At 35.7% G+C, this 15,196-nt stretch overlaps 2 protein-coding genes across 6 annotated transcripts in view; both read left to right on the top strand.

Annotated features, from left to right (window-relative positions):
- The window catches only part of LOC134238588 (large ribosomal subunit protein eL28-like), a 10,105-nt gene extending 9,708 nt beyond the window's left edge, over nucleotides 1–397 (top strand). The window contains exon 5 of the mRNA XM_062720710.1: nucleotides 243–397. Within this exon, the coding sequence (XP_062576694.1) occupies nucleotides 243–323 (81 nt within the window). The 3' untranslated portion in view covers nucleotides 324–397. The remainder of the gene's footprint in view (nucleotides 1–242) is intronic.
- Nucleotides 398–3,139: 2,742 nt separating this feature from the next.
- Nucleotides 3,140–11,945, top strand: LOC134238587 (ATP synthase subunit C lysine N-methyltransferase-like). 5 transcript variants are annotated; one of them, XM_062720709.1, is made up of 6 exons: nucleotides 3,140–3,392; nucleotides 5,165–5,270; nucleotides 6,036–6,232; nucleotides 8,504–8,641; nucleotides 10,562–10,612; nucleotides 10,893–11,945. In XM_062720709.1, the coding sequence occupies exons 2-6, from the start codon at nucleotides 5,207–5,209 to the stop codon at nucleotides 11,040–11,042; spliced, it is 600 nt and encodes a 199-aa protein (XP_062576693.1). In that variant the 5' UTR covers nucleotides 3,140–3,392; nucleotides 5,165–5,206; the 3' UTR covers nucleotides 11,043–11,945. The 5 variants fall into 5 exon arrangements, with proteins under 5 accessions (XP_062576693.1, XP_062576692.1, XP_062576691.1 ...); XM_062720708.1 differs by having other exon boundaries at nucleotides 3,140–3,515; nucleotides 5,150–5,270; XM_062720707.1 differs by having other exon boundaries at nucleotides 3,141–3,506.
- The last annotated feature ends 3,251 nt before the right edge of the window (nucleotides 11,946–15,196 follow it).

The raw sequence follows: 15,196 nt of genomic DNA, 5'->3' as shown, positions 1-15,196 counted from the left end.
GTGAGATTTTTGGAATATTTAGCAGGAAGTCCTGTGGCAGTTAGAGGGAAATAAATAAATATAGAAAATATAGACAGCTGAACATTTACCCCTTAATTGAAATTTCATTATTATTATTGTTATAGTAAAAATAGAATTTTGCATATGTGTTCTTTGTGTAGAAGATCGAAAGATTTTCTCCCTGTCAAAGATGGCATATTTTGGTGATGTCTGTTTTCATGGTAGACATATGACATTTACAGGCTGCTGTCAGGAGAGCTAGTGCCCTGCTGAGGAGCCAGAAACCAGTTGTTGTCAAGAAAAGTGGACTGAAGTCAAAGTAGATGTGTTATACAACAACAAATAAAAAAAAGTTAAAAAAGGAAGTGTTAAGTTATGTTTATATATCTAGAATTCTAGGAAGGAGGAGGATTATACCATCTCTTAGATATCAAGTGCACAGGTGCTTGAGGACAGGACACCCCCCCCCAATATAGACCCCCGGGCCTGTTGGACTTTTTTCACATAAATTATATATGGATGACACATTTGTGATATAATCTATCATATCAATTCAAAAAATTTGCTTAAACTAACATTTTGTAAAAAATTCTACCCCACTCTCAATATATAAATTAACTTTATATATATAGAATGTAGGGTAGATTTTATGGATCGTTTGTTTTAGGTAATTTTTCGATTTTTTGGTATAGGTCTTATCACAAATATGTCAATGAAAGATTCTTTATGAAAAAAAGTCGAAAAATCCCAGGGGTCTATATCGAAAGGGGGGGGGGGGTCCTGTCCTCAAGCACCTGTGATCAAGTGCTTCATTTGGTGAATGAAAGGGAATTGCATGACTGTGGAAAATGGCATATATTTGTTTTATAGTGATTGAGAGCTAAGAAATTTAAATTAGGGAACTGTGGTATGATGGTTGATGGTTCCATAGTTGGAGAGCTGAGCATTTTATTGAATTTTTAGGTCACCTGAGTAAACTCAGGTGAACTATTGCTATCCGTTTTCGTCCGTCGTCGTGCGTCGTGTGTTGTGTGTCGTGTGTCGTGTGTTAACATTTGAACATTTTCAGCTTCTTCTCTGCAACCATTGAACCAATTTCAACCAAATTTGGCACAAAGCATCTATGGGTGAAGGGGAACAAAAATTGTGAATTTCATGATCCCTGCCCCCCTGGGGCCTGAGGGGTGGGACCAAAACCATTCAAATTAATGCAATCTTTAAAAATCTTCTTCTTTACTCCTGGACATCAAGCAGTCAAACTGTTTGCATGATTGTAATCAGCATTGAGTCCTCTACCAAAATTGTGAAATTCATGGCCCTGGGGTCAGGGGTTCTAGTGCTAGGGCGGGGCTAAATATTAAGTATATAGTGAAAATGCATTATTTCTTTGAAAATCTTCTTCTCTGCTCTTGGGTATTAAATAAACCAACTAAATGCAAAGTTATGATGAGCAAGAGTGCTTCTACAAATATTGTGAATTTTATGGCCCCAGGTTCAGGGGTTCTGGTGTTAGGGCGGGGCTCTATTGATTATATATAGTGGAAAAACATGAATTCTTTGAAAATCTTCTTCTCTGCCCCTGGGTATTAAATAAACTAACTAAGTGCATAGTTATGATGAGCAAGAATGCCTCTACCAAAATTGTGAATTTTATGGCCCCAGGGTCAAGGGTTCTGGTGTTGGGGGGGGGCTCTAGTGAAAATACATGAATTCTTTGAAAATCTTCTTCTCTGCTCCTAGGTATTAAATAAACTAACTAAGTGCATAGTTATGATGAGCAAGAGTGTCTCTACCAAATTGTGAATTTTATGGCCCCAGGGTCAAGGGTTCTGGTGTGGGGGGGGGGGGGGGGGGGGCTCTATTGATTATATAGTGAAAATACATGAATTCTTTAAAAATCTTCTTCACTGCTCCTAGGTATTAAATAAACTAACTAAGTGCATAGTTATGATGAGCAAGAGTGTCTCTACCAAAATTGTGAATTTTATGGCCCCAGGGTCAAGGGTTCTGGTGTTGGGGGGGCTCTATTGATTATATAGTGAAAATACATGAATTCTTTAAAAATCTTCTTCACTGCTCCTAGGTATTAAATAAACTAACTAAGTGCATAGTTATGATGAGCAAGAGTGCCTCAACCAAAATTGCGAATTTTATGACCCTAGGGTCAAGGCTTCTAGTGTTAGGGGGGGAGGGGGGGGCTCTATTGATTATATAGTGAAAATACATGAATTCTTTAAATTTTCTTCTCTGCTCCTGGGTATTAAATAAACTAACTAAGTGCATAGTTATAATGAACAAGAGTGCCTCAATCAAAATTGTGAATTTTTTGGTCCCAGGGTCAGGGGTTCTGGTGTTAGGGTGGGGCTCTATTGATTATATAGTGAAAATACATTAAATCTTTGAAAATTTTCTTCTCTGTCTCTGGGTATGAAGCAGATGAACTACCTATATAGTTATGATGAGCAAGGGCCCTAATCTTGCAGAATTGTGAATTTCAAGGCCCCAGGGTCAGTGTGGGGGGGGGGGGGGCTATACTTATATACTGAAAATGAATTAATTGTTTGAAATCTGCTCCTTTGTATTTATAAAACATTTATTTATTTTATGATAGGCAATTTTAAGGGTGCCTTTTTAAAATTTGTGCAATGTGTGGACCTAGGGTCAGGGGTTTTTGTCACAGTGTTAGGAGCACTACTGAATATTGCTGAATATTACTGATTAGTTGGAATGCATTTTTGTTCCCCTACCCTGCGTATGGGTATTCAGTAACCAAGCTAAGCAACTGCTAAGTGTATTGTTATGATGATCAATGGTGCCTCTTTCAAAATTGTGAATGCCATATAGCATCTGGCTTAAAACATGAATCAAATTCAATAATTGGAAAGTTGTTGCATAATGCTCAGGTGACCTATAAGGCCCGTGGGCCTCTTTTTTTTTTTTTTTTTTTTTGCTACTATAAATATTGCAACCCCTTCAAAATAACTGTGGCACTACTTTTTTGCAGGGTAAATTGAAAACATTTCTCAAAGGTGTTGTTGAAAGATAATTAAATGATGTATATTAAACAATAACTTTTACATCATAATTCACCAACAAAAGAGCAGTATCGCAGTCATCGTAGAAAGGGTTTATTGGAAATAATTCCAGGAACAAACTAATTACATAACTTCCGTTTGTTTCATATTTTCAGTTTTACATGCTAAGGTAACCAAAGGCGGTTTAGAAATTCATATATTGATAACGATCTCGTCGATGCGTGAACAGTGTCTTTTTATGTAGATCGAATGAGCCAATGTACGAGTTAACAAGAATTTCCATCATGCCGTTCCTTCCAAAATAAATGATGATGGGCATTTTTTCATTTAAATGCAGTGACAGGTGATATATCGAGAGTAATCAAGTTAAACAGAATAAGTAAAATCGGCGTTGAGCTGTCAAAAACAATATTCCAGCGACTTGGCATTTGTCGTCAATGCAAACAAGAAACTCCATCAAGAGGAAATTCGGTTCAAAATGTAAATTGTGTTTCGAGAACATTTCTGAAAGTCAAAAAGCTTTTCATCATTTGAATATTAATTGTTTGTAATGTAAGTAAAGTTATTTGTATAACAGTCAACGTATTGTTTTAAACTGATAACGTAAGACATCTGGGTTATTGGGTAGGAGAGCCTTTTTCAAATATTGGGATTAGACCTTGCTGCATAATCAGGTCCAGCACAATACCCCGATAAAGGTATATATAGCTTGATAAAGCTAGCTTTATCAAGGTATTTAAAATACTTTGATCAAGGTATTTTATGTAATGAAAATTCAAAAAAAAATTCTTTAAAAGTTAATTACTGAAAGTTGAGTTCTGAGTTGTCAGTAAATATTGACCCATGCATGTAAAGTACTCAAACACAATCAAATCAGTATAAAAACGTGTCGTGTGGGGAGACGTTATTTTATGCTTTCTTTTTGATACCAGAGTGTTTTTCATGCACGAGTAGACACTGACAAAAACTCAGAACTCGACTTTCAGTATTTAATTTTTAAAGAATTTTTTTGAATTTTCATTACATAAAATACCTTGATCAAGGTATTTTAAATACCTTGATAAAGCTATTTAGTTTTATCAAGCTATATACCTTTATCTGGGTATTGTGCTGGACCTGATAGCCCTCTCTCCCTCCCCTTTCTTGGGGGGGGGGGGGGGCAGGAGAGGCCTCTCCAGAAAATATCAGATAAAAAAAATCGGAGAGGGCTACATTATTGCAGCTAGGATTAGACCTCGCATAGACCTGTAGCAAAGCAAATAAGGGAGGAAATGCAATAGACCAGGATTCGATACCCCTTCCCACTTAGACAAGCACTCTACTAACTTGGCTTTCTATCTACTGGTGATTGCACTTGCCTGACTCACAACTCTCACTGATGTTTACCATATTTCTGTCCACTATTTATCATTTGTGGTACAACATTTTGTTTTGTTTTACTAATCAGAGGGTCAATAAACTTTAAAACACCCCCCCCCCCCCCCTTTACCCTGAGAAGGGAGCAAAGACTTAGACACCAAACCAGGCTCTTCCTTGTGTGGCAGCCGAGTTCGATCGCTGACGGCCAGACAGCTCAGTTGGTAGAGCACCTGACCGGAGATTCAGGGGGATCGTGTTTGAATCCCAGTCTGGTCCACTGCATTTTCTCCTCTCCCCTTACACTTGGAAGAAAATCATCTGTCACTTTCTGAGCATGGTCACAGCACCCAATATAAAACAGAAGATGTTATGGATCTGTGAGACAGGGAATTGACTAACAAAAGTAACATACCCTTGTTCTAGACAGGTGCTAGCTCTGCCAATTGGGCTTTTTGGCTGTAGATGATTTGAATTAGTTTCCTTATTTATTGATAATATTAAACTTGCTATGATTGAAAACCTGGTTTGTGTGTCTTTATGGGTGAAGATAAAAACATTTAAAGAGGGAAGATATTGATGGTCAGGCTGGTTTGTATATCCAGTGTTCACTGGTGACCAAATAGCTCAGTACGTAGAGCACCAATCTAGAGTTCAGGGAGCTTGCATTTCAATCCCAATTGGTCTGGTCCATTGATTTTCCTAACTTTTTGTTACATTTGCAAATCACATAGATGGAAAAATAAAAAATATTGTAGTTTTTATATTTTCAGCAAATTATATATACACATGCCCAGTGTATTCTCCTGTGAGCCATGGAATCAATCTTCAGTGAGAGCAGCTCATCCACTGAAAAACCAAAACAGAAGTCATACTCAGGTATGGAAATGTCTACATCCAGTAATACAGTGAAACTTGTCTTATCTGGATGTTGTGTGTTATTACAATATATTTACATTTCCAAATATTTTTCCTTGTGATTTTTTGCAAATTAGGAAAAGTTCACATTCTTATATTATGAACTACCATTGGATGAGTAAGAATTTGATTATATTTCCTATACTGATGTAACTGGAGTCAAATAATTGTGCAAACTTTTTATTAAAAAAAATGGTAAAGTTGATTGATAAAAATATTGTGGCAAGTCATCAGAAAAATAACACGTTCCATGATTTCTCAAAAATTTTATAATTAATTTCTCAGACAAGTACATGTAAATTTAAGTCTCTTTCAGTTAATTCAATTATTTAAAAGTTGTCTAATCCAACTAGTTTCTCTATATACAGTGGTGTCTGGATTGACATACTGGTATCTGAATTGACTTTTTTCTGTAGTTTATTTCTATATTTCTTTTGTGTTCCTAACTTCTTTCAGTGTATGAGATCCAGATTTGATTGATATCCTATTTAACTGAACTCTCTTTTTGCTCACCAAGACAATAATTTCTAAATAATCTTTAAATCTATTCCTCCATACGGAATTCAAGGGCAGAAAGAAATAAAAATGTATTTGTTAAAAAGAAGCCTCAGCCCTGGTAAACAAACACTAATTGAACTTGTATGATAAATTGACACTAGTATGTGAATTACCTGTCAAAAAACATCACATTGCAAATACATGATTTTTTTTTTTACTTTTCCTTAGGTTACATTATAACTGGTACCCTAGCTGGTATAGTGTTTGGCATTCACCTGATAGCAGGGCCATTTATTACCCCAGCACTGAGGAGGGTGTGCCTGCCCTTTGTCCCCGCCTCGGAGGAACAGGTGGAGAATGTGTTCCGAATGTTAAAAGGCAGGAAAGGAAAGTTCATAGACCTGGGCAGTGGGGATGGAAGGCTTGTGAGTGAAATTCTGAACTTTGGAAGAGTTATCTCTCTTTTGACTTCAAGATCAGACCCATCCTTGCAATGCAAGGGGTCCTGAGTCAACAGTTTGCTATTAGACCCATGGTATATTTCAATTAATATTTGTGGGCTGACGTCCTTCGGAAAAAATACCCATCTTGATCGTTTTTCTCATCTCTCAACACTGCTCAACCAATTACATTAAACTATTCTTTGATAAACAACTTGTCACACATGCATTTTAGGGTGTCAAATGAATCTTTTTTATCTACCTTATCTAAATGTTAGTGTTGTCAAATCAGTTGAAAATCAGAATCGATTAATCAGTAGCATCGGTTGACCCTAACCAACTGATCATCGGCCAATAATCGAATCGGTAGCCCTTTGCATAAAATAGGCATTAGATTTTATGTAAAATTTAGAATTTTATTTTTAAATAATGTAAGTAAAGGTGTATTGTACATATTGAAATTCTAAAAACAATATATATGCAGCTTGATTAACAATTTCAGTAATACAGATTTTTGCATGATTAGGAATTATTTGGCCTGGGAAAAATAAGCATTAACAGATCAGGTTTTAATTTACATGATCATCTAAAATATATATGGAATTAATTTTTTAAACTGTTATTATATAATACATGTAAGACATTTAATATTGCAAATCCTTGTGATTCCGTATGAAATGGTGAATTCCCCCAAATACTGAAAACTGATATATTTCATTTATACAAGTAGTTTAGTTTCTTCAGTTTAGAAATACAAATATCATTATCTTATGATTTATTTTAAAGAGATTTTAAGTACATGTATTTTAAAAGTGAGAAAACTATTAAAAAAAAAAGTTATGTGCTAAAATATACCAATTAATCGATTGTTAAAATCTCCAATCGATTATCTAAAATCGACAGCCTTTCTGACCGATCATCGATTATAAATCGATCATCGTGACAACAATACTTAATGTTTATGAAACCTTCAATTTGATTGGTGCTTCTCAATCACAGAAACAAGCCCTAAAATATCCAATGAAACATGCCAGGGATCTAATAGCAACATGTTGACGAAGGACCCCTGGCATTGTGGGAATGGATCAGACTTGTCTTGGCACCATATATGAGTGTAATGTGTACAAAATCTAAAATATTATATAGGTTGTGATCATGTGATGCTCATTTAGTATCAATTTTTATGTCCCTATAATCAAAGATTCAAGAATGTTTAGTTTTTGCCCTGCCCATCCATCTGTCTGTCTGTCCAGCTGTCTCTTTGTTTGCAAAGTCTTTAACCTTGCCCATAACTTTTGATTGGGTAGAGATATGTCTCTAATATTTCTAGGGATGTCAACGAATAGTTGACTATTCGACTGTCAGTCGAATTGACCGACGATTGAATAATGAAACAACATTCGAATTTTAAATAAATGCAAGAAAAGGGGATGATAATGAAATTTTCATCTCAAAATTGAAAAATGTCAATCTTGCTTCAAGATTCTTGCCCATAACTTTTGAACAGTTGGTGCTAGGACTTTTATATTATACACTATATCTTTTAACAAGACATACCCCTGGGTACCATTAATTTTGACCTTTTGATCTTGACATTACTATGTTAAAAATTGACTCACTTTTTAAAAACTTTAAGCAGGCTCATAACTATTGAATGTTTGGTGCTTTGGCTTTCATATTTCAATTAATTGACACAAGTCCTTTGCTTGCGTAATAAAAATTTATTTGATCTCTTGAATTTGACCTTGGATTTTGATTGGCATTTGAGAAACTTTGAGCCTCAGCCCTCATCATAATCTGCCATTTGTGGGAAATATGTGTTTCACAAACACATCTTTCTTTTTTTAAATCTGCACTTATTTAATTTTTCTATTAATATATTTTATTTGTGAAATATTTGATATTTACAAGGAAAACCACAAAAGCATTTAACATGCAGTTGACTAATTCATGAATCTATGCTTATTTTAGTCTAAATAAAATGACTTTTCATAGTATTTCACTGTTTCCTACTTCAAAGAAATGATCACAAGAATTTCATACAAGGATCAATAACTTGAGCCTGAAAAATAAGTTTTTATTGCATGTCATTATATTTCATTTTGGAGGAAAAATCACAAGTATTTCATACAAGGGTTAATGACTTGAGCCTGCTGCAGAAATACTAATTTTTATTGTACAATGTCATTTTATTTCATATTGGAGGAATGATCACAAGAATTCCATGCAAGTATCTGTCAATTTTTATTTGGACAGGTCAGAGAAGCGGCAAAGAGGGGCTTCACAGCTGATGGTGTGGAGATGAATATTTGGTTGGTACTGTATTCCAAATTCAAAGCTGCAAGGGAAGGTCTCACATCAAAGACTAAATTCATCAGAACAGATCTCTGGAAGGTAATAAAAAGCTAATTATTGTCAATATGTTATGTTAATTAAAGCTAATTTGTTATTCAAAATTTTATTTTAAAGCCATATCAAATGTTACACAGGTGTGTTTGGTAGTGGATGGAATTCACTTTCCAAAAACACATGCAGACTCAATTCCAAGGGCCAATCTGATTAAGATCAGATCCTTTGATCCGCTCACATAGATCGCTACACAAAGATCTGAAGAAACCCCATTCAGGGTCATCTCCTTGATGACCTCTCAATTATCCAATCAAACGTTCACTTCCAAGAATTTAGAAGTATCTCGAAATTCAGTTACAGAAGTAAAAGCCCCGATGACACACGAATGAAAAATAGTGACCTAGTTTCCATAGCATAGCCTGCCAAGAGAACGACTACAGTCTTTCTTGTACAGAAATATAATAAGTACTTGCTTTTGTCTTGGCTTTGAGCTCTTTGTTAGGTATGAAACGATAATATCTTCTCTACAGCTACTTTCACTTCTACATTCATTTTCTCGAATGCATTTAAATACGATCTCTCTGATTGGTCAAAATTTTAATGAGAAAGGTCACCAGGAGATGACCCTGAATGGGGTTTCTTCAGATCCTTGTGTAGCGATCTATGAGAGCGGATCAAAGGATCTGATTTTAATCTTATTGTTCCAAAGGCCACACATCTTTGCCAGCCAAGGGTAATGGTCTATTCCATCTTCCAGAGCTCTTCCATAGAGGAGGAAAGAGAGATAGATTCGCACCATTGGCTGGCAAGATATGGACCACAATGCATTTGATATTTATTTCTCTTTATCATTAATGAAATCTTACAGTTTTTATAAGGAAAACCATAAAGAAACAGTATTTCTTCAAAATATTTGATATTCTTGTGACTTCAAACAGAAGTTATTTACAAGGAATTAATTAACTGTTATTGGTTTTTACAAATTTAGGTCACAGAGTTGCATGAAAATAAGAAGTTGTTGACATTAATTTGACAAACATAAGCTTTAATTGTTATTGTAAAAATATTTTCCTCTTACTAGCTAGTATTCAGTTGAACATTGTATATGTATGTGCTAACAGGATAAAGAAGAGACACATGTTTCTTACAAGTTAGAGTATATAACATACAAGGATGCTTGCATATTGGTTTGGAAAAAAATTGGCATTAGAATTGTTTATTGTTTTGAAGAGAAGATTAATGTTTAAGATTTGTTTTCTTCAAATTGATACCTTAATACAGAGATAGTGCCAACAAAGTATCTACTGTGTATTATGTTTGCATGTTTTGGTATATGAGATTAGTACATGAAGAAAATGACAAATATGCATTAATTTAAATCATGCTTTGGTAGAAATGAGTCAGTGCAAAAGTCAGCCCCTAAAATTGTAATTGATTGATTGATTGATTGTATACTGTTTAACGTCCCTCTCCAGAATATTTCACTGATATGGAGACATCACCTTTGCCGGTGAAGGGCTACAAATTTAGGCCTATGCTCGACACTTATGGCCTTTGAGCAGGGAGGGATCTTTATCGTGCCACACCTGCTGTGACACGGGGCCTCGGTTTATACGGTCTCATCCGAAGGAACGCCCCATTTATTCGCCTTTTACGACAAGCAAGGGGGTACTAAGGACCTATTCTAACCCGGATCCCCACGGGGTCTAAAATTGTAATTGATAGGATTGAGAATCATGCAACAATTAAAAAGGTTTATGAAAAATATCTCCAAGGTACTACTGTGTCCATGCAAAACTCAGACAGACAGACTCCTGCTGAGGTCCACCCTGTTCAATGAATATGTTGCTCCAATGGTTTGAATTCATAAGGCATTTATACATGTAATCAAGGAGCATGCATGTTCATTGTGAGAAGTACAATATTTATGTGGAAGCTCATAGTGTGTCTGTGTTTTCGTTTCAGCATAATCTTCAGCAATATGACAATATTGTCATTTTTGGAGTCCAGAGTATGGTTAGTATTGTTTATTTAAATCACTGAATGTTTTACTTCTGCTTCATTGTGGAGCTAGTCTGTTGGACCCACAGAGTTCACTATGCTTGCGATTAGGCACAGGACAATTATTTAAGCATAAGTAAGGCCATTGTTAATTATGCAAAAAAAAAAAATAGAACTTGAATTTCCTGTATGTATAATTATGTGGGTATATCTACACTTTGAATATTTTGGAACTGGTAGAAGAACTTGCATGTATTGGCATTATTTAAAAAAAAAACTTATTTCAATTAAATAGATGAAGGAACTTGAGAAGAAAATTATCGCAGAAAGTAAAGGTGATGTGAGAGTTGTCGCCTGTAGATTTCCTCTACCGAATATTGAACCCGAGGCTGAAATAGGCACTGGCGTGGACACAGTCTGGCTTTATAAAATACCCAAAACATGATTCTTGTCCGTATTAAAAAAATCTGTTTTACAGCCCTAAAAGGTGATAGCAATGTCTGAGTACTTTTTAAAAAAGCAGTAAATTTATGCATGTGTGTGTTTTTTCTTTGTGGGTTATGGAACTGTATTTCAGTATAAATAACCTTAGAAGTGTGGTAAAAGTGATATAAGTGTGAAATTTGACTTTTAAAATGACAGATATTCTGCCTCCAGGAAGATTATCACTTCATGTGGGTGTAAAATGGCCACACCTTATACGCTGTTTTGTGTGATAGTGTCTGGATAACAATATCGAAGTGAAGAGAAATCGGAGTACAACATCAGGGTTACCCCACAGTTTTCCCGGGTTCGTGTTTCCTTACATTGACCAGGATTACCCAAGTTGTACTCGAGAGGATAAGATTCATTCTAAATCAAGTACAACAGATTTTATTCATTCTAAGTGTGAGCTACCTATGGGAACCAAGACTAAGCTTTGGATTAAAATGCTGAGTGTCCAAAGTTTAAAAAATTAAATTTAAAAAGTGTATTAAATATATACTGTAATGTTGATTTATAATTTTTGTGATATTTTTTCTTAATATTTATGGTACACTATGCAACATTTTTGAACATACATTGTATACTGTATAGAGTGTTCAAGTACACAAAATTTGCATAATAACGAAACTTATTGTGGTTAATTGTTATAAAAATCATTCCTTTTTATCATCCTTCTATTAAGTTCTATAAAAGTTATTTTTAAGGTGTGATTTTCCAAAAGAAATTAATTGTCTCCCATGCTTCCACAAAAGTGATGAATATAATTTGGGTTTGTCCATTCTTCCATCTGTGTGTGTCATACACTAGTATGAAGTCATATGGAAGACATCTCAGATTTTTGAGATAAAATTTTCTAAGATAATCATTATTGCTTTTTAAGATGCATAGAGGTCAAAAGGCCAAGGACACCCATAAATTACCCGGTAATATATTGCATTAAATGGTCTTCAGAATTTTAAGGTAACTCGCTTTGACTAAAGGAATTCTGTTCTTCAACCAGGAACAATAACTAATTATAATTTGAATAAAAAGTCAAAATTTGAAGCTTAAAATAGTTAAATTGACATATTTTTGTGCAGCTCTCAATTTATGAATCTAAATGTGATTAAATGTTCTTTGGAGCCAGTGGAGGTTTCGACAAAGCCTTATAACAAGATGTGTTTGTGAAACACTGTGCGCTGGGCGGCAACAAAGTTCGAAAAAACTATTTTTAGCATGTAGGTCACAGTCAAGGTCACAAGGTCATTGACCTTGATGTCATTTGAAAGATCTTATTTACTGGAGTACGCATACTAAATATGAAGTCTCTATCTTTTATGGTTCAAAAGTTATGGCGAAGGTTCAAAAAGGCTATTTTTAGCATAGTCAATGTAAGCACAGTTAAGGTCACAAGGTTATTGGCCTTGGTGTCATTTAATTAAAAGAGCTTAATTAGTGGTGTATGTATATCAAATGTGAAGTCTCTATCTCTCATGGTTCAAAAGTTATGGCGAAGGTTAAAAAAACTATTTTTTGCATATAGGTGACAGTCAAAATCACAAGGTCATTGACCTTGGTGTCATTTGAAACGGCTTAGTTAGTGGTATGCATACCAAATACGAAGTCTCTATCTCTCATGGTTCAAAAATTATGGGGAAGGTTAAAGTTTTAAGACAAACAGACAGACAGGACAAAAACAATATGCGCCCCCGATCTATCGATTAGGGTGCATATAAAGTGACACAAAGGGATAAAGAATTCCAAAAGTCCCCTACGATGGACCATCAGGAAAACGACCAAGGAGAAAACCAAAAAAATAAACGTACGCAAGAATTTAAGGGTTAAAAAAATTAAAAACTTTAACATTTATACAGGTTAGCATTGTGGCCCACGCTCTTGTTGAGTGATGTTGTTTGTCACCTTCCAGGACTCAGTTGCATAGAGAAGGACTCCAACGACATCTGTTTTGAATACCCATATTTTTGGTTTTGGTTCTGATATTTGAGGATTTCCAGGTTTTGTAGGTTGGCAAAGGTGACACGCGCTTTTTCTATTCATTTTTAACGTCTGGTGAAATCTCCATTGGCTGTGATCTTGCTGCCACGGTGTATAAAATTGCCTTCTTTTTCTATTCTGTTATTGTTTGCTTAACTTCTTTATCTGTCTTTGTATTTATCTTCATTAACATTGTTTTGACCATGTTTACTTGACCAGTTCATCCCGTTTTGCTTTGGATATCCTTATTAATTCGCCGTGCTTGTAAAACGCTGTCATCTGCAAAGTCAAGATCTTTTAGTATATAACTGTTTAAAATGTCAAGGATATTCCTCTATTAGTCTGACTGGAAGTAATTTTCATAACCCAGTCTGCAGAAAGAAAAGGACAGTGATGAAAGAAGTCATCCCTTTCGTACAACCTTTTGGATTGGGAAGCTGTTTATCAGTGCCAGAGATCACCTTTGCTTGGAAATGCTTGCAAAACATCTGAATGATGGAAATTATCTTGTTAGGGATGCATTGTGTCTGAGGACCTTTCATAAAGCAGGAGGATGTATACCGTCAAATTCTTTGGCAGAGTCGATGAAATTGGCAATCAGCAATTCGTTCCATTCATTGGTCTGTGTTAATTTTTGCCCCAAGGAAAATATCTGGACTGTGCATAATTGTCCTTTTCTGAATCCAGGTATTTCTTTACGAAGGTTTGGGTCTACTGTTAAGGCTATTCTTTAAGATGACTCTGCTTGGAAACCGACAACAACATAATTCCACTCCAGTTATTTATGTCAGCTAAATCACCTTCCTCGGGCAGCTACACTATGAGACCAACCTTCCAATCATCTGATGCTGTTTTTATCTGTCAGATAGTTTGCAGGATATTTGTGAGAAGTCTGGGTGTTAACACTTCCTCAGCTTTTAACATTTCTGCAAGTACCTTATCAATCCATTGGGCTTTCCTAGTCTTAAGAAGTTTGGTGGCTTTTTTTACTTCCTCTATTTTTGATACGTTGGTATCGATGCCCAAAAGTGATCGGTAGGCCCGGGTTTGATTCTCATTCGCGGCGCCGCGTCAAACTAAGACGTAAGCATAGGCAGTAACTGTTCCTTCGCCAAGCGCTCGGCATTAGAAGTTAAAGTCATGGTTCTATCGGATATGACCGTAAAAACGTAGGTCCCGTGTCACGGTCGGCTTTGGCACAATAAAGAACCCTCACTGCTCAATGGCCCCGAGTGCCGAGTATAGATCTAAATTTGAAGCCCTTCACCGGCATACGGTGATGTCTCAATATGAGTGAAAAATTCTCGAATGGGACGTTAAACAATATACAATCAATCGATGCCCAAAATGTCTAAGCCTTGGCTTATTTCAGCATGTTTTGTTGATGGACATTCCAGGTTTAATACTCCTTCAAAATGATTTCGCCAACAGACAAGCTCTTCTATACTGAAGGCCAATTCTCCATCTTGATTTCGCACTGGTGAATCTGTTCTTTTGAATCCTCCATTGAGATCGCCAAGTATGAGGAGTACATGTACATCATGAACTGCATGGTGTTTCCTTCAAAGCTCTCTGTAGTTCTTCTTAAAAAGAATCCCTTGTCTTCCTCTTCTTTGTCTTCTCTAGGTGAGTAGCAGACTACAACCGTCAGTTTAGCATATATTGATGGGGATCTTGCAGAAAGAAGTCTTTCGTTGAATGTTTTCCAACCTACTATGTACATGTACAATGTCCTTGCCTGGGTCCCTACTAAGTATTAAGCCCGCTCCACTGCTGTGCTGTTCGTCGTTCCTTCCTGAGTACAATATCTGATGATAACTGACAAGTTTACAAGCCCTGTTTCAGCTTTTGATTGTTATACCTGTCAATTTCCTTGAGTCTATTTGGTGGAGGGTGCGGATATTCAGCAACCATCTCTTGTTTATCTTTTTATTCCCTACAAGATTTGCTCAAAATGATTTAAAAAAACGTTTTTGGTGGCAACAAGAAATATATTTTTCACAACCAAGGAAAATATGCAGGGTATTGATGTATGAAGATTTGATTTCGTGGTTAGAGAAGTGTTGAGTAGTAATGCATATTAAATTTTACATTTCCTGGGTCTCTCCATACCCCAAAAACAACGAAAATTTAATTAGT

Source organism: Saccostrea cucullata, unplaced genomic scaffold (genome assembly GCF_032062105.1).
Source record: "Saccostrea cucullata isolate Sc308-1 unplaced genomic scaffold, CSIRO_AGI_Scuc_v1 ctg63, whole genome shotgun sequence".
In the NCBI taxonomy this organism is placed as follows: Eukaryota; Metazoa; Mollusca; class Bivalvia; order Ostreida; family Ostreidae; genus Saccostrea; species Saccostrea cuccullata.
The sequence above is the reverse complement of the archived record's forward strand: the minus strand, read 5'-3'. Positions and strand labels throughout refer to the sequence as shown.

Coding starts and splice junctions, on each gene's coding strand:
- LOC134238587 (XM_062720709.1), top strand. CDS start 5,207: ATGGAATCAATCTTCAGTGAGAGCAGCTCATCCACTGAAAAACCAAAA. Junction 5,271..6,035: donor AAAACAGAAGTCATACTCAG/GTATGGAAATGT, acceptor ACTTTTCCTTAG/GTTACATTATAACTGGTACC. Junction 6,233..8,503: donor GCAGTGGGGATGGAAGGCTT/GTGAGTGAAATT, acceptor TTATTTGGACAG/GTCAGAGAAGCGGCAAAGAG.